This window comes from Muntiacus reevesi, chromosome 1, assembly GCF_963930625.1.
Source record: "Muntiacus reevesi chromosome 1, mMunRee1.1, whole genome shotgun sequence".
In the NCBI taxonomy this organism is placed as follows: Eukaryota; Metazoa; Chordata; class Mammalia; order Artiodactyla; family Cervidae; genus Muntiacus; species Muntiacus reevesi.
Window position 1 is genome coordinate 269,741,328 of NC_089249.1, and position 20,019 is coordinate 269,761,346.

General features: G+C 37.4%; 1 protein-coding gene across 6 annotated transcripts in view; it reads right to left on the reverse strand.

Annotated features, from left to right (window-relative positions):
* Nucleotides 1-20,019, reverse strand: part of KIAA0825 (KIAA0825 ortholog) — a 410,996-nt gene that overhangs the window by 196,270 nt on the left and 194,707 nt on the right. For all 6 annotated transcript variants that reach the window (XM_065936747.1, XM_065936741.1, XM_065936733.1 and 3 more), the window contains 2 exons: nucleotides 11,425-11,649; nucleotides 1,689-2,097 (listed from right to left, as the gene is read on the reverse strand). In XM_065936747.1, the coding sequence (XP_065792819.1) occupies nucleotides 1,689-2,097; nucleotides 11,425-11,649 (634 nt within the window). The remainder of the gene's footprint in view (nucleotides 1-1,688; nucleotides 2,098-11,424; nucleotides 11,650-20,019) is intronic.

Consider the following 20,019-nt stretch of genomic DNA (forward strand, 5'->3'; position numbering starts at 1 on the left):
TTTCTGGATGTAGCCCAAGGTATATTAGAGACACTACTTTCCACTGATCTTACTGATAGTCTCCTAATTCAGCAGTACCATAAATTTAACTTTATAATCAGATCCACTACTTTTACTCTGCTTTTCTTCTCTCGCTTCTACACCCACTCCATGGATAGTGACACATGGCCTTAATCTTTTAGTCTTTGCATTAAAGCCTGTAAATTGATATCCAATGCAAATGTAAAGATTAAGGTCACTGTCAATGTTACTAAGCATTTTCCTGACTGCTATTCTTAATCCTACACACAGGATGCCCCACAAGTAAATTTCTAAAAGTCAGTAAGACAAGGCCAGGAAAATGATTACTTACATTTCTTACATTATTTACACTACTTACATGATTACTTACAGTGATTTCGATTAATATGAAGTCTCACAGATTAACATAAACTAGTAAAGAGCATTTGTCATCACACTACTAAACAGTGCAGCTTATTCTAATAGTTTATAAATAACAAATGCTTATTAGTTCTAAGCTTGATGTTAAGAACATGACTGTTTTTTAATCTTTCAAAACAACTCTACCGGCTTAGTACATGAGCGCTCAGTCTCCCAGTTGCGTCCGACTCGGCAACCCCATGGACTGTAGCCCTCCAGGCTCCTCTGTCCATAGGATTCTCCTGGCAGGAATATTGGAACGGGTTGTCATTTCCTGCTGCAGGGGATCTTCCCAACCCAGGGATCCAACCTGCACAACTCCATAACTCACAAAAGATGGCCCACTTACAAAGGATTTGTATTTGTCCATCTAATTCCAAAGCCCGAACTCTTTATCACTGCCATGCACTAAAACTAACAACCTTTAGTTGTTCCAGGCAGAAAGTTATAACAGTACTTTCTAGCAATATGAATATATTTTAAAAGAATGGGGGGCAGTGTCTGTGAGTGGCATAAAAAAAAAGGGAGGTGGTCAGGCTTAGTGATCTGTAGACCATATGAACCATAACTCCTTTATCAATATCAGGCAGTTCTATACTGAAGACTAATTGTAAGATAGCAGGACTCTATGTACACATTTAAATTCATCAGGGACCCTTAAAAATCTTTGCAATACCACAAATCACTTAGCTCTCAGTGACAAACCGAGGAGAAGGCTGACATTTTCATACAGAAACAGCTGGGTGTGTTTATAGCTTGAGTGTGATATGCCCCGGTTGCCCTCTGGGATTCTTACATTACCAGATGAAAAATGTGTACCTTTTTGACAATCAGGTACACAGAAAGCAATAAAGAGCCTTTTATACCCATTAATTCTTTCTTAATTTAATCTCCATGGACAATCCATTTACGAAAAGCTCCAGGCTATCCACGAGATACCTGTTTGCACGTTGAAAAGGAGTGAAACCAAATTCTCCTGGGTTTAACCACCACCCTTTTAATCAGAAACCTTGAGATGGGGACTAAACATGTATAGTGTTGCAGTGTATCAATGGGGTTCAAATTTTAATAAGACAAGGAACATTTAACCATCCAGGGTTTGATGCAATATTTATCTTTGCCTGTATTCATCAAAGTTCCCATGAAGTTAGCAAGATGGCCATGACTGCTTATCTGACAATGTTTTGAGTTGGTGGTTGTTTATGGGTGATTTTGTTTTTTTGTGAACGTGTCTGATGAAATTCGGGGAAAGAAAAACATAACTTTACCATTCGGTGCTCAGTTTCCTTGCTTTCAACAACTGGCATTCAATCCAGTTGGGTTTCTGCTGCTCGATGCTCCGTATAACCTTTTGGGTCATTTGATTAGGGCTACCCGTCTGCTCTCCCATGATGCTTTCCAAACACACACAGACTAAACCGAGTTTCTCTTTACTCCATCTGTCAAGGGAGGCACCTGTTAAAAGTTCCACAGTGTTTCCATCCTCAAATATCCGACATATAATTACAATCAAGTTCCAGACAAGCAGGCCAGCTTTCTTCAATTCAACCAAGTTTTCTGACATTTTTCTCTCAGACAGAAAAAAGAAGTATTTAATTGGGGGAGGCAAACATGCAATCACCGTAGGTAACTTGCTGATTACAATAGATACTGCCTGAGCAGCAAGCCTTGTGAAGCCTGGGGGAGAAAAGAAAGGAAAGGTATGATTAATATTAGCATTTGCGTTCCATCACTGTGTTGTGTTGAGTGTTGTGTGGGGATGTCTAATTTTTGTGGAGAAAATTGTTGAGGAGAGCAAGTGCCTGACATATTCCGACAGAACTCTACTGGGGTCCTCTGCAGTCCTGCCCAAAATTCTCCAAATCCCCAACTTAATTTTTCCTCCCAGAAATGATTAGAAAATTCAGAATTATTACTTATATATATTACGATTGTAGGTTTAAAGGGCCCAAGGTCCTCCTAATTAATGAATGCAAAGATACCCATGCTGCACCTTTTTGTGGCCTTTGGCACTTCCTTAAGCCTTTCTATTCCTCTCCTGGCATCCATGACAGAATCATTCCAGCTCTTCCTGGGACTGGCTCTTTTAGTTTTCAGCTCAAATGTCATTTCCTCTGAGAGCCTCCCCTACGATCTGTGTAAGACAGTCCCTTCATGCCCATCCTGGCATGTTCCAGCCCCCAGTCCCTCCCTCTCATTAGACCCCATTCTATTACCTTTATTACAGCACTTAGCATCATTTTATTTTTTCATTATCTGTCTCCATCCACTAGAATATAAGCTCCAGGAAGGCATTAGGACTTCATCTCTAACAGATGTTGGGTAAATACTTGTTGAATAAATCAGCCAGCAAACTCGTTGACATGTATCTATTACTCTGCTTCTTTGTGTTCCATGCTAGTTCCACTTCTACTAACACCTCTTACCTGTATTTGCTAAGTCCTTGGCCTGTTGACTGAAGATTCTATTCTCTCTCACTTAATGGTATTTCTCTGAAGGATTTACTCTTCTCCTTTCTTGAGATCAGGGTTTCTCAACTTTGGCCCTACTGACATCTGAGGCTAGAGAATTTTTCGTTGCAAGGAGCCGACCTGTGCATTGGAGGATGTTTTGGTGACATCTTTGTCCTCCACTCACTAGATGCCAATGGCATTCTCGTCAACTGTGCAAAAAATGTCTCCAAAGCATTGCCAAATTGTCCTCTATCTTTCTAGTTGAGAACCAGGATCATCTTCTGGATGATTCTAGAACCTTCAGTCTTGGCCTTTCAACCACTCCAGTTCCCTGATGGGCATTCTACTTCTCTGTCCTAGTCATCAATAACTCAACCCATAACCAAATTTGGTTTTAACCAAATTCATTGTTTTCCCCCCAACTTGCCTTGGCCCTCTTGACCCTCCCATCCTCATTTTCTTCTTTGCTTTTAAATTGTTTAAATATTCTTCCTAATCCTTCATACAAGGCTAGAGACTACACTGATCAATCTTCCTACTCCATCATCTCTGACATGCAGTTCTGCCTCACTGTGACCGGGGCTACTACCTATTCAAGCCCGCCCTCACAAGTGGTATCTGGACTATCGTAGGAGTCTCCTAACGCATCTCTCTGCCCCAGACAATGCCCAGCTGTAAAGCCAGATGCATATACTAGTACCTAACTTGTTAACTTCATTACCTAGTTTCTCTGCTACAGTTCTTTAGCTGTTTTCCACTGTTATGAGATCAGTCTCTGGAACATTGCTGTCAAAACACTACAGTCTAGCCGTAGGCAGTTTCGGTGAACCTCATCTTTGTTTCATCCTCTTTGCTCTTAGGCGTCTGACTATCTCATTATTCTCACATGGAATGCCCTCGTGCTTCAGAGCTCACTCATAACCTTCAACTTTTGGTTCAAAGTTCTTTCCTCCTATGAATTTATTTGGAAATGTTACCCATATGACTGTGCTGTAATTAGGTTCATAAAATGCCATGTTGTATTATCTTTCGCATTATCATCTATCATTGTTTGTTATATTCTTATTTATATATTCATGAGTTGTCTTTACAACTAGACTAAAAGCTCCCCAAGAGCATGGAATAAAATCTCACTCCTTGAGTATCTCACAAAGCCAGACACAGCGTTTTACTCCACTATGTACATAGTTGAATTTGAACACTGGAACAGAATGAAAGCCTAAAGAAGGTAGCTGTAAGTTCTTCAGAAAAATAGTTTTCACTGAATAAAAATAACAAAACACTGTGAAAGATTTCTCAAGATATTTGTGACATTTTAAGAAGTCACCCTGTGGATTTTGGAGACCATCATAACAAACAACCCAATAAAAAAATGGGCCCAAGACCTAAACAGACATTTCCCCAAAGAAGACATGTTAGTTCGTGTTAGTTGTTCAGTCGTGTCCAACACTTTGCAACCCCATGGACAGTAGCCCACCAGGCTCCTTGGTCCACGGGATTCTCCAGGCAAGAATACTAGAGGGGGTTGCTATTTCCTTCTTCAGGGGATCTTCCCAACCTGGGGATCAAACCCACATCTCCTACATTGCAGGCAGATTCTTAACTGTCTGAGCCATCAGGGAAACTCTCAAAGAAGACATACAGATGCTCAAGAGGCACATGAAAAGATGTTCAACAGCACAAATTATCATATGAATGCAAATCAAAACTACAATGAGATATCATCTCACACCAGTCAAAACGGCTATCATCAAAAAATTCACGAACAATAAATGTTGGAGACTGAGTGGAGAGAAGGGAACCCTCCTACACTGCTAGTGAGACTGTAAGCTGACACAGAGACGATGGAGAACAGGGAGGAGGTTTCTTTAAAAGCTAGAAGCTGAGCGACCATGTGACCCTGCAGCCCCACTCCTGGGCTATAGCCAGAGGAAAATCGGGTCCAAGAGGATACACGCACCCCGGTGTTCGCGGCAGCACTGCTCACAAGAGCCAAGACAAGGAAGCAACCTAAATGGTCACCAATAGGGGAATGAAAAAAAAAAGGGATCACACACACACACACACACACACACACACATAATGGAATATTAGTCATTTAAAATAATGAAATACTGCCATTTGCAGCAATATGGATGGAACTAGAGACTGTCATACTGAGTGAAGTAAGTCAGGCAGAGAAGGAGAAATATCATATGACATTCCGTATATGCAGAATCTAAAAGAAATGAAACAAATGAACTTATTTACAGAATAGAAACAAATTCACAGACTTAGAGAATGAATTTATGGTTGCCTGGCAGAAGGATGAGGGGAAGAGATAGGGAGTTTGGGATCAACATGTACATACCGCTATATTTAAAATGAATCTATGTACAGCACAGGACCTACTGTATACACAGGCAATTCTTCTCAAAGCTATGTGGCAGACTGGATGGAAGCGGAGTTTGGAGGAGAAGGGATACATGTATGTGGATGGCTGAGTCCCTTTGCTATCCACTTGAAACTATGACAACATTATCACTTGGCTATACTCCAATACAAAATTAAAAGTTGAAAAAAAAAAAGTTATCCTGCCCTTAAAAAATACAAAGCTCTTGGAAAACATAGGTCTGGTCTAGGGATGTCTCAGAAATTCACAACTTAAGAATGATTTTCAGAATTAACTGGAGCAGTGTTTTTATGTTTATAAAAATTGTATTGGGTCCAACAGATATTTGAATGATCTCAGAAGACTTTTGTAATTAAATAAATGAATAAATAAAAAAGTGTATAGTTCAGTATTTTGTAAAAAAATAGTTCCTCAATAAATGTCTTCTTTTTATTCAAATAAATGTTTAGATGAAGCTTAAAATATAGATAAAGCAAAGTAAGAAACCACTCTTATCAGTGTTCTTAAATTATCTTAAACATTTTATTGTTCTTTATGTGTTTGCATCTCATATTCCCCAATCTGCTGCCAAGTATTTGACTTAAAAGATTATCTCTTATATTCTGTTTATCCTAAAGAAGGCTTATCTGCACATTCTGAGTAAACATTTGACAAGACAAGTAGGTATCAGGTAAAGATGAACAATTCTCTTCACACCTGTATTGCTACTAATATTTACAAAATCTGAGAACGGCACGTGCTCAAATCTCCAAATACTTTATCAAAACTTAGGCAAATTCTAGTCAGAACCTTTAGACCAATGACAAATCCATTCTACTGATCACAGGGTCAGGGCTTCCCTCGTAGTTCAGACGGTAAGTAACCTGCCTGCAATGCAGGAGACCTGGGTTCAATCCCTGGGTTGGGAAGATCCCCTAAAGGAGGACAAGGCAACCCACTCCAGTATTACTGCCAGGAGAATCCCATGGACAGAGGAGCCTGGTGGGCTGCAGTCCACGGGGTCACAAAGAGTCGGACACGACTGAGCGACTAAGCACAATCACAGGATCTCTGTGTCTACGACGATGCTGGCAACACACCAGGATGGGTCTTCTAAGAATGCCACGCATTCAGTTTTCTGTCTTTATTTAAATAATCTGACTTCCTTTATGTGTAACATATTGTAAGAGCTATCCCAATTTGATAAAGTGCGAAAAAATGTATGTCCTAGAATGGATGCAATGTTCAGTTCAGTTCAGTCGTTCAGTTGTATCCCACTCCCTGTGACCTCATAGACTGTAGCTTGCCAAGCTTCGCTGTCCATCACCAACTCCCCAGCTTGCTCAAACTCATGTCCATCAAGCCAGTGATGCTATCCAACCATCTCATCCTCTGTCAGCCCCTTCACCTCCTGCCTTCAATCTTTCCCAGAATCAGGGTCTTTTCTAGTGAGTCTGTTCTTTGCATCAGGTGGCTAAAGTATTGGAATTTCAGCTTCAGCACCAGTCCTTCCAAAGAATATTCAGGGCTGATTTCCTTTAGGATTGACTGGTTGGATCTCCTTGCTAGACTCTCAAAAGTCTTCTCCAACACCACAGTTCAAAAGTATCAATTTTTTGGTGCTCAGCTTTTTTTTATAGTCCAACTCTCACATCCATACATGACTACTTGAAAAACCATAGCTTTGAATATGACATTGAATGCAATGTGAGAGGTACATTTATATACTTATCGTGTCTTCCTTCTTATGCATAGACTACTGATTGTAAAAATATATTTTGGAGATTATAAAACATGCAAAAAATGAAATTTACAATGAAAAAGGTAAAGACAAATAATGTCTTAAAATTAACTTTTAAAATATTGTTTACTAATGGTATTAAATATTGATAATACATTATTGAGTGAGAATAATATGATTTTATATGCTTTATTCTTTTAAAAATCCAGGCTTTAATACTTTGTAACACATAGTTCTAATGAGATGGACGAAACTGGAGCCCATTATACAGAGTGAAGTAAGCCAGAAAGATAAAGAACATTACAGCATACTAACACATATATACGGAATTTAGAAAGATGGTAACGATAACCCTATATGCAAAACAGAAAAAGAAACACAGAAGTACAGAACAGACTTTTGAACTCCGTGGGAGAAGGTGAGGGTGGGATGTTTCAAAAGAACAGCATGTATATTATCTATGGTGAATCAGATCACTAGCCCAGGTGGGATGCATGAGACGAGTGCTCGGGCCTGGTGCACTGGGAGGACCCAGAGGAGTCGGGTGGAGAGGGAGGTGGGAGGGGGGATCGGGATGGGGAATACGTGTAACTCAATGGCTGATTCGTGTCAATGTATGACAAAACCCACTGAAATGTTGTGAAGTAATTGGCCTCCAACTAATAAAATAAAATTTAAAAAAAAAAGAAAAAAAAAAAAAAAAAAAAAACAAATGTCAGGTTATTTAGTTTGTTTCAATACTCGATTTTAATGATTGTCATAGGTGACAAAGTCACGACATGAATATACGTAGATCCACATGCAACCTGTGAAATCATGGTACTAGTTTTTTAAATTCCTCCACCAAAAAGACAAATGTTGCCGTTGAAATCAGACAAATGAATATTCATCACTATTATGTTAATTAACTGTTCTTGCAACAAACTGAAAATATTTCATTTTTGTATTTTTAAAAAAATTTTTGGCTGTGCTGGGTTTTTGTTGCAGTGTGGACTTTTCTGTATTCACGGTAATCAGGGGCCACTCTCCAGTGGCAGCGTGCAGGCCCCTCACTGCCACGGCTTTTCTTGTTGCAGAACACTGGGCTCCAAGGCGTGCAGGCCTCAGCAGCCGCAGCCCGTGGGCTTAGCAGTTGTGGCTCCCGAGCTCCCGAGCACAGGCTCAATACTGTGGCGCACGAGCTCCGCTGCTTCGCTGTGTGCAGGAATCTTCCCGCATCAGGGATGGAACCCGTGTCTTCTGCATTGGCAGACGGCTGTCCACCAGAGCCATCAGGGATGCCCTCATTTTTGTACTTTTAAGAAAAGTATTCAAAAATAACTGAAACACTTATTTGGAACATTTTTTAATCATGCTAGAAAATTCTGTGCAGCGATGACATTTTTATAGGTGATACTGGCTCTTATAAAACTAATATTTCTGGGTTTTACAAAATAAACTATCTGAATGACTTCTGATAACACTCGGCATATTTCTGCCATCACTTTCTTTCTCAACAATCCAGGTGTGAATGATGCCTGGAATGCATTTTCTCTGCGGGGCTCTCTCTGTTTCCTCTGCAGAATCCATTGTTTTACTTAAAAACAATTACTCCTGAGTTTTTCCATAAAGCATTCTTTCTATTTAAAAAGTAATTTAGTGGTAAGACAACACATTCTCTGGAATATCTTTCCTTTGGTCATTGTCAAAGAAATAAAACAACTAATTCTTTGTGTATTTGCTTTTAGGAAGAGAATTCTTTGCATATTCGCTAAGGGAGTGAACACCTAAGCTGATCTATATGAGAAACATCTAAACTTCCATTCACTTCTTTGGTAAATCTCTTACAATGTATAATTTATTGTACTATTTATTTTTTTAAATCTTCAGTGTTTTCAATGTTCCATCATTTTCACTATGTCAGGAAGGACAAATGTTTCCTTAAGCTAGTGACTATTCGTCTTTTAAGTTAGAATCCTCAAGAAAAAAAAAAAAGGCCCCTAAGCACTTCATGATTTAGATGAATTTTGCCAAGTACTGAATTAAATATCAATCAACTTAAAACATCTTCATGTTTGTATGCTTAGTTTTGAAATCTTTGGCTAATCAAGATGACTTCAAACTATATTCAGCTAATACCTCAAGGCACAATACTCATTTTGGAGGGATTCATCTTTAACAACAAAGTATGGGAAGCCATGTTTCAGATGGTGTTCCCACTCTTTTTTTATTTATTTTTGGCCAAATCTGATCAGATTATCAGTGTTCTAACCTATAATATGGCTGAGAAACAGTTTGTGTTAGAAACAGTAATTTTCCTAAGTGTGAGTTTTTTTACTTTCTCATTGTTTGTTTTCCCTTGGATTCCTAGTAATAGTTTTAAACTGCAGTTGATTTGTTGATTTATAAGAATATGTTAAAGTCACTTGTGTGTTTTGTGAGGATTAATTTTGAGAAAACTAGACTCTGAAATACAAAGGACAACCTTAATTGATTGCTGAATGATGAAAGCGAATGAAGGAGTGAGGTTACCCTATATATGCCCTCTCTAACAATAATGTCCCCAACACATGACTGGCCTGCTCACAGACCCAGGGAGAATTCCAATAACAGGCTCCATATGAAATTTCAGTAGTTTTGCTTGCTGTCTTCTCACCCACCAGAGAATTAATTGTCTTGTACACCTCGGGAGGTGTTTGTACGTATTTGTGAACATTTATACTAGTCTTCAAGAATCAACAGGGGATCTCTTATTGACGGTTTATCCATGACCCAATTCCAGTACCTCATATGTAGCAGTAACTGACTTAGTTCTGAATGAATAAGTGACTTAATGTCTGGCATGAACATGTTATCTATCTTGTATGTTGTAGAGAAACTAAAGATTGAGTAATGGAAATTTAATAGAGGACAGAAACGAAGAACAATGGTATTTGCCTATTGTCACATCCTGAAATGCACAAAATGCTTTAGAAGGTCACTTTCCTCCACCACTTTCTTTTATAATATTTATATGTGATTTGGCACTCCTTCGTGCCTCTCTAAGTGTTATATGTCTACCCTAAATGACAATTTTATGAAAAAGTATTATTTAGTAAGGAAAATGATAAGAACTGGTATTGATCAATACAAACTAAGTTTTTTGGGGCGGGGGTAGGGGCGGAAACCAGAGGTCCTTTGAAATGTTATAGAAGAGTTCCAAAATACTTGTAGAAAAAAAAAATTGTGAATAGACCAACTTGAAAGACATAAACAAAAAACTGGTACTCATATGACATGATATATAAACTATAGATCATGCCTCCTGTATTGCTCAAAATCTATGAAATATCCCAAAGCTAGAAAGGGGAGATGGCAACAACTCTGGTGAGGAAGAACTTAAGTAACGAATATCTGACATTTTCCAATTTGAATTAAATGGCTTTACTGGATTCAAAGGCAGTTTAATAGGGTTTGGACAGAATTAAAGCATTACTATGAAAGGTCACTGATAGATAATGGATTTGAGTCTTTAATATAAGGTTGCTGGATAAGATTCATATTATTCAGGACCACTATGGAGAAGGATGAGAGAACAGCTACTTTCCTCAACTGGGTTTAGATTTAGCAGGAGTATTTTACTGTTCAGCTAGAGTGCTTTACTGTTGAGAGTTTCCTTACAGTTAGTGAAAAAATATTCTTCTTTAAAGATGAAGATAAAAAGGAAAAGATGTATTTTAAAAATTCTAAAGAAGATTCATGGATACAAACAGATAAATAAGATACACCCAAAGGAACCTTGTGAAATTCTTGGAAAGTAGAGACATCTAGATAGGAAGAAGCTAAGAAGAAAGGACTTGATTAATAAATGAATAATATAGATCATTGATAATTCTTCAGTACACTTTGGTAGATGCATTGCCCTGAAGAGGAACAAGGCACTGAATCCAGAACCATAGGTACTGGGGGGGAAATACCCTGTCAGAAATATACATGTAGCTATTAAATGGGGTGCTATTTTTTACCAAAAAGCTACACATGTAGGTATATTAAAGAAAGAGAAGAAAGTAATAATTGCTAGTTGTACAGGAAAAACTTCAAAAAAGAATAATTAAACTGAATATCAGAGCAATCCTCTTGAAAATATGAATTTTGGATTCCTCAATAGGTTTAAAGGAAATCAGTCAAAATTATGTGACTAATTTGAATACTGACATGAACACAAAATATCACAGAAAATTGTGAATTGGTAGTTAAAAAAAGAAGATAATCATTTGAGTCATTTTCATTTCTAGGTTGTGGGTTTTTTTTTTTTTTTATCATATGGCTCACAGTAATGAAAATTAGGAATCCTAAATATACATGGTAGAAAGGAGACTAATATAGTTTACAAATCTTGCAATTTTTAGAATGCTACATGTTCTCATATCCTAGAAAGTGTGCTTCTTTAGGCACATGTTCTTAAAGAAAAACAAATGTACCTTTGCTTGATTCTTTCCTTTTGGCGTCTTTTGGAATGTAATTCCATTCTTTGGGAATGCTGTCACGCAGACATTCAGGAACGCTGTGCCTGTTGAGGTTCGTCTCACAGTTGCTCCCAGAGCTCATCACAGATACCGCCTGCTGCACGACGTCCTGGAGGGCCTGGGTCAGTGCAAGTCTCAGGCACCGGATGACCTCTACCTCGGGCTCTCTGCGCGTCGACACTTTAAAATCGGACAGTACATTACAGTTAGCAGAATCGAAAATATTCTGTGCCCTGTTCAATTAAGAATTCAGCTTCTCAGTAATCTAGTTCAAAGCTGAAGGAAAGAAGAGTTGTTTTTAGCCTAGAGATCATACGATTGATAAGTAGTCCATAAACATTTGGGGAAAAAGTTACCCCTTGGTAATCAAGGGAATAGTAGCCAGAATAACAGTGAATAAAAGAGTATTTGCTAGTACTCTGGGGACTCTATTGGTGGATATATAACTTGTATAACCTTTTTAGATGATACATGGACAACAATTGCAAAAGTTTTGACACTTACCTATTAACACATTTATTCCTTCTCTGGAAATTTATCCTAAGAAATTAATTATGATTATGTAAATAATAAAATAAAAGATTGGTAATAATCTAAATGTCCAACAACTAGGGATTTATTTAATTAACTTAGAGCTTCCCTAGTGGCTCAAATGGTAAAGAATCCACCTGCAATGAAGTTGACCTGGGTTTGGTCCCTGGGTTGGGAAGATCTCCTGGAGGACGGCATGGCAACCCACTCCAATATTCTCACCTGGAGCATCCCCATGGACAGAGGAGCCTGGCAGGCTACAGTCCATGGGGTCGCAAAGAGTCAGACATGATTGAGTGACTAAGCATAGCACATCCATCTTTGCAATAAAGTCATATTGATTAGTTAAAAAAAAAAAAGGCAGCTGAGAAGATAGTATGATATACTATTTTTGTTTAAAAAATACACGTTTACATACACATAGAAAAGAATTAAAAGATATACTCTATAATGTTAATGGTGGTTATCAATGACTAACGGTATTTCAGGTGATTTTCCTTTTCCTTTCCTTCTTCTTCTTTGACTTTTTCTTCCCTCCTTCCCTCTTTTCTTTCCTCCTTTCTTTCTAATAAGTATCACCTGCAATGATTATGTGTTACTTTTGTGATAAATACAATAAAAGTTTTTGTTTGTCTTAATGAATGGGAAGTTCAGGGATCACTATTTGAATCAATAGAGAAGAGCACCAATATGATTTCCCCCCTCAAATTTCAAGGTGGTATTTCTCAAATGACAACCCATTGTAAAAACCACCATAGTGCTGAAACTAAGAGCTGGACTTTTCAAAAGATAAACAAAATTGACATACTTTTAGCCAGACTCATCAAGAAAAAAGAGAGAGGGGTCAAAACCAATAAAATCAGAAATGAAAAAGGAGAAGTTATATCTGACATTACAGAAATACAAATGATCCTAAGAGACTACAATTATATAGCCATATAATGGACAATCTAGAAGAAATGGACAAATTACTAGATACGTACAATATCCCAAGACTGAACCAGGAAGAAATAAAAAATATGAACAGACCAATTACCAGCAATGATACTGAATTAGTGATATAGAAAAACTCTCAACAAACACAAGTCCAGGACCAGATGGCTTCATAGGTGAATGCTACCAAACATTTAGAGAAGAGGTAATATCTGTTCTTCTCAATCTATTCCCAAAAATTGTATAGAAGAAGGAATACTTCCAAACTCATTCTGTATACAAGGCCAGCCTCACCCTGATGCTAAAACTAGACAGAGATATCACATAAAAAAGAAAAATCACAGTCCAATATCATTGATGGATATAGATGCAAAAATCCTCAACAAAGTGTCAACAAACTGAATGTTGTTGACACTAAAAGGATCATACACAATACGAAGTTGGATTTATCTGAGGGATACAAGGGTTTTGCAATATCTGCAAATCAGGGACTTCCCTGGTGGTCCAATAGTTAAGAATCCATCTTACAATGCAAGGAACACAAGTTTAACCCCTGGTCAGGGAACTAAGATCCATAAAGTCCGCACACTGCAATTACTGGGGCTGTGGACTCTGGAGGCTGTGGGCCACAACTCGAGAGCCCGGTGCCAAAACTGCTGAGCCTGCATAGTGCACTTACAAGATCCCACGTGATGTAATGAAGAAAACAGTATGATGTAAAAGATCTCATGTGATGTAATGAAGAAAACAGTATGATGTAAAAGATTCCATGTGATGTAATGAAGAAAACAGTATGATGTAAAAAGATCCCATGTGATGTAATGAAGATTCTGCATGACATAACTAAGGCCTTACTCAGCCAAATAAATTAATTAATTAAAACTTTTTTTTTTTTAAAGAAAAAGAATTCCAGAAAAAAGTGGTAGTAGGGGGGAAAAAGATAAAATATCCTGTGAGAACAGCTGAAAAACTTACAAATATGATAAAAAACTAAACACTATCAGATATAAGAGGCTCAACAATTCCTAAGCAGAATACAAAAGAAACCAAAACAAAGCATATCATAATTAAATAGCTGCAAAGTAGTGATAAAGAGAACAATCTTAAAATGAACGACACAAAGAAGACACATTTTATAACTGGAAGCAAACACTTTAAAACCTAAACTGATTTATCATCAGAAACAATGCAAGCCATAAAATAGAAAACTGTCTTTAAAGTACTGAGTGAAAAGAAAATGAAAGATAAAAATAAAATCTCTGAACCCAAAAGTCTATGTCTGATGAAAAATATTTCAAATATGAAGATAAAGCCTTTTTTTCATGCAACCAAATCAAATCAAATGAATTGATGGCAGAAAAATTTTACTACATTAAAGGAAATACTTAATGAAGAAGGAAAATGATATCTGTCAGAAACTTAGATCTATGCAAGTAAAAGCAGAGTACCAGAAATGATAGATAGATGGACAAATATGAAAGACTTTTTTCCCATTTTTAGCTTCTTTAAGTTAAAACTGACTGAAACAAAAGTGAAACAATAGATTGTAGGGTTAATAACATTAGTAGAAATAAAATGCATGATGACACATGTAAAGAATAGGAAGAGTAAACAGAAATATACTTGTGTAAGATTCTTACATTATATGTAAACTGTGAAGAGTCAAAGATACTCATCACAAGATGTAAACCTTGGAACAACTACCAAAATAAATATAAAATTATATCTAATAAGCCACTAGCAAAGAAAAACTGTAATACTGAAAAATATCCAGTTAATCCAAAGAAGGTCAAAATAGATAGGAACAAAGTTGGGACAAACAGAAAATAAAGAATAATATAGTCATGTAGCTCCAAGAGTCAGAACAGAGGATCCACACTTAGACATGGATGCGATCAATTGTTCACTTGATTTCTGACAAAAACACTGAAGTAATTCAAACTGGGAAAGAATAGTGATTTCTAAAAAAGGATGCTGGGAAAATTGTGTATGTATGTGAAAATGTATGGTGGTGGTTTAGTCGCTAAGTCATGTCTGAATCTTGCGACCCCATGGACTGTAGCCTGGAAGACTTCTCTGTCCATAGGATTCTCCAAACAAGAATACTGGAGTGGGTGTCATGCCCTCCTCCAGGGGATCTTCCTGACCCAGGGATCAAACCTGCATCTCCTGTGGCTCTTGCATTGTAGGTGATTCTTTACCACTGAGCCATCAGGGAAGACCTCTTTAAAACTCAGTAAGACAATCTAATTAATAAATGAAAAGTTATACTTTTCTAAGAATTTGTCCATTTCATCCAAGTTGTCCATTTTATTGGCATAGAGCTGCTGGTAGTAGTCTCTTATGATCCTTTGTATTTCAGTGTTGTCTGTTGTGATCTCACCTTTTTCATTTCTTATTTTGTTAATTTGGTTCTTCTCTCTTTGTTTCTTAATGAGTCTTGCTAATGGTTTGTCAATTTTGTTTATTTTTTCAAAAAACCAGCTTTTAGCTTTGTTGATTTTTGCTATGGTCTCTTTAGTTTCTTTTGCATTTATTTCTGCCCTAATTTTTAAGATTTCTTTTCTTCTGCTAACCCTGGGGTTCTTCATTTCTTCCTTCTCTAATTGCTTTAGGTGTAGAGTTAGGTTATTTATTTGGCTTTTTTCTTGTTTCTTGATGTAAGCCTGTAATGCTATGAACCTTCCGCTTAGCACTGCTTTTACAGTGTCCCATAGGTTTTGGGTTGTTGTGTTTTCATTTTCATTCATTTCTATACATATTTTGATTTCTTTTTTGATTTCTTCTATGATTTGTTGGTTATTCAGAAGCGTGTTATTTAGCCTCCATATGTTTGAATTTTTAACAATTTTTTTTCCTGTAATTGAGATCTAATCTTACTGCACTGTGGTCAGAAAAGATAACTGGAATGATTTCAATTTTTCTGAATTTTCCAAGACCAGATTTATGGCCCAGGATGTGATCTATTCTGGAGAAGGTTCCGTGTGCACTTGAGAAAAAGGTGAAATTGATTGTTTTGGGGTGAAATGTCCTATAGATATCAATTAGGTCTAGCTGGTCCATTGTATCATTTAAGGTTTGTGTTTCCTTGTTGATTTTCTGTTTAGTTGATCTATTCATAGTTGTGAGTGGGGTATTAAAGTCTCCCACTATTATTGTGTTACTATTAATTTCCTCTTTCATACTCATTAGCGTTTGCCGTACATATTGCAGTGCTCCTATGTTGGGTGCATATATATTTATAATTGTTATATCTTCTTCTTGGATTGATCCTTTGATCATTATGTAGTGTCCTTCTTTGTCTCTTTTCACAGCCTTTATTTGAAAGTCTATTTTATCTGATATGAGTATTGTGACTCCTGCTTTCTTTTGGTCTCCATTTGCATGAAATATTTTTTTCCAGCCCTTCACTTTTAGTCTGGATGTGTCTCTGGTTTTGAGGTGGGTCTCTTGTAGACAGCATATATAGGGGTCTTGTTTTTGTATCCATTCAGCCAATCTTTGTCTTTTGGTTGGGGCATTCAAGCCATTTACATTTAAGGTAATTATTGATAGGTGTGGTCCCGTTGCCATTTACTTTGTTGTTTTGGGTTCACGTTTATACAACCTTTCTGCATTTCCTGTCTAGAGAAGATCCTTTAGCATTTGTTGAAGAGCTGGTTTGGTGGTGCTGAATTCTCTTAGCTTTTGCTTGTCTGTAAAGCTTTTGATTTCTCCTTCATATCTGAATGAGATCCTTGCTGGAGAGGGTGTGGAGAAAAGGGAACCCTCTTACACTGTTGGTGGGAATGCAAACTAGTATAGCCACTATGGAAAACAGTGTGGAGATTTCTTAAAAAACTGGAAATAGAACTGCCATATGACCCAGCAATCCCACTTCTGGGCATACACACTGAGGAAACCAGATCTGAAAGAGACACGTGCACCCCAATGTTCATCACAGCACTGTTTATAATACCCAGGACATGGAAGCAACCTAGATGCCCATCAGCAGATGAATGGATAAGGAAGCTGTGGTACATATACACCATGGAATATTACTCAGTCGTTAAAAAGAATTCATTTGAATCAGTTCTAATGAGATGGACGAAACTGGAGTCCATTATACAGAGTGAAGTAAGCCAGAAAGATAAAGAACATTACAGCATACTAACACATATATATGGAATTTAGAAAGATGGTAATGATAACCCTATATGCAAAGCAGAAAAAGAGACACAGAAGTACAGAACAGACTTTTGAACTCTGTGGGAGAAGGTGAGGGTGGGATGTTTCAGAAGAACAGCATGTATATTATCTATGGTGAAACAGATCACCAGCCCAGGTGAGACGCATGAGACGAGTGCTCGGGCCTGGTGCACTGGGAGGACCCAGAGGAGTCGGGTGGAGAGGGAGGTGGGAGGGGGGATCGGGATGGGGAATACGTGTAACTCTATGGCTGATTCATGTCAATGTATGACAAAACCCACTGAAATGTTGTGAAGTAATTGGCCTCCAACTAATAAAATAAAATTAAAAAAAAAAAAAAAGAAGTAACTAAAACCAGAATATAAGATATAAGTAATACTAGCAATAACAATATAAGATACATAAGAAAAGTGTTAGGCAAAAGTTCATTCACGTTTGTCCATAGATAGTATGGAAAAACCCAAACAAATTTTTGTCCAGGCCAATATAGCAAAAGATATTTAAGTTCTTTATAGAATAATTTAAATAAAATTGAAAGATGTGTTCCAAAAAGTTTTTAAATAAATGGGTATTTGCTGTTATGGATAAGCAAACTCAATATTCTTTAAGAATAAATAAATAAATAAATGAAGAAAAGTTTTAATGAGATATTTTACAAAAGAGTTTTTTCAAATGACTGTTAAAAACATGAAGATGTGTTTGACATCATTAATCACCATGGAACTGTAAATTAAAGTCACAATGAGATAATAGCATATACTCCTTAGAATGATTAAAAGCAAAAAGGCAATTCCAAGTGTTGGTGAGGGCAGAGAGCAACCCAAACTCTCTCATGTAACTGGTGGGAAGGTAAAAGGACAAGATTACTTTGGAAAACAGTTTAGTAGTTTTTAATAAAGTTTAACTCACAGTGTGTGCTAAAGACATGCATTTCTCTTAAAAGTAAAAGGGAGTTAAGGAATAGAGTGAGGCACAAAGTAACTTATGCTTTGATATTTTCATTTGCCCAACTAAATATTGTTGACCTACTTTGACAGTACAGGCCTGCAATGATAGCTACCAAATCTATTTCTTAGAGTGGTCTGGCCTTTGCAATGCCCACATGAGGTACCCAACTTAATTGTTTTTTAATAATTTTTATCTTTTTTAATCTTTTTTTAAATGGATATTTTCACTCTTGTTTTTCTTCCTAGCTATGTTCATTCTAAGGAGTTACGTATTGCATTTCTAATTATTAAACCAGTTTACAAATTTCACTACTGAATTCATACACTCATAAAGCAAATGTTTCAAAGAGTTTAGTCTAATAGAAAAAAATAAAGAGAAATAGCAAGGCCTGTGGTCAGAAGCTCCATTTTTTGTTCTGATTCTCCAATTTAATCAGTGAACAATCTCAGGCAAGTCTCTTAACATCTCTGACTGTGCTTAGTCACTCAGTTATGTCCAACTCTTTCCGACCCCGTGGACTTTAGCCCGCCAGGCTCCGCTGTCCATAGGGATTTCCCAGGCAAGAATACTGGAATGGGTCGCCATGGCTCCCTCCAGGGGATCTTCCCAACCCAGGGATCGAACCCAGGTCTCCTGCATTGAAGACAGATTCTTTAGCACCTGAGCCACCAGGGAAGCCCAGGAAGACTGGAGTGGTTAGACTGTCCCTTCTCCAGGAGATCTTTCTGACCCAGGAATCAAATCAGGGTCTCCTGCATTGCAGGCAGATTCTTTACCAGCTGATCTACCAGGGAAGCCCAGCAATAAAATGAGGATACTGCCTTCTTTGTTTTCATCTTTCTACTCCAAACTGATAAGACTGTGATGTCTAAGCTATACAGAAATCTTAGCGTGTTTCAAGAGGAAGAAAATAAACTGGTTTTTAAGTAATGTACTCCAGTCAATCTGGATAAGTTAATAATATTTATTGAAGCATAGGTCTATTAGTGGTAAAATGCAAATATTGTGGGATTATGATTTTGTGTCTCAGCTATATTTCCTTGAAACCTGTTATTTTTCAAGTCAAACAGAAACCACAGTAAAAGACTTAGTTTTCTTATGAATTAGTGTATCTTATTAGGGATTTTAAGATAACTGTAATTGGTAACAGAAGAATAGGAGATTTACAAAGATTTAAATAGGAGAGAAAAAAAAAAGGCACTGTCCCTCATGACCACTGCAATGTCTTAGTTCCTTTCAGTTCAATAAAGTCTACATCAGAAATAATGCTCTCTTGTGGCTCAGCTGGTAAAGAATTCACCTGCAATGCAGGAGACCTGGGTTTGATCCCTGGGTTGGAAAGATCCTCTGGAGAAGAGAATGGCTGCCCACTCCAGTATTAAGGCCTGGAGAATTCCATGGACTATACAGTCCATGGGGTCGCAAAGAGTTGGACACGACTGAGCAACTCTCACTTTCATTTTCACTTTAAACTAAAAGACTGTCTTTTGGATAAAAAGGAAACAGTGAGAGAATACATGAAAACTAGAAAATAAGACTTTAAAAGGAGATAATTTAACGTTGATGCAGAAACAACTTGCCCAAAGGCCAAGTATGTTTCATCACTTTGAAGTTTAGCCCCTTTGAGCCCTCGACAAAATCTGATCTCTATGAACATCTGTAATACCTGTTCCTATTCCAAGAGACTTTTCTGACCTGGGGGAGGAGGGTTTGCTCTACGTGTAGATGGAAGAGAAGACTAATTAGCAGCAAGGAGCAGTTTGCTTTCTCAGGCCACCACCTAAAATCCACTGATCTCTTCTAAGTTATTTTCAGTACGGTTTTGTGCGGAGTGTCAGATGGTTCAAGAACTTAAGAACTGAAAAGATAAATAATGGTTTGAAGCAAGTGGGTCCCCCATTCTTTATAATCTTATGAGACAATTCAGCTCTTATCCTCACCAGAAACAAC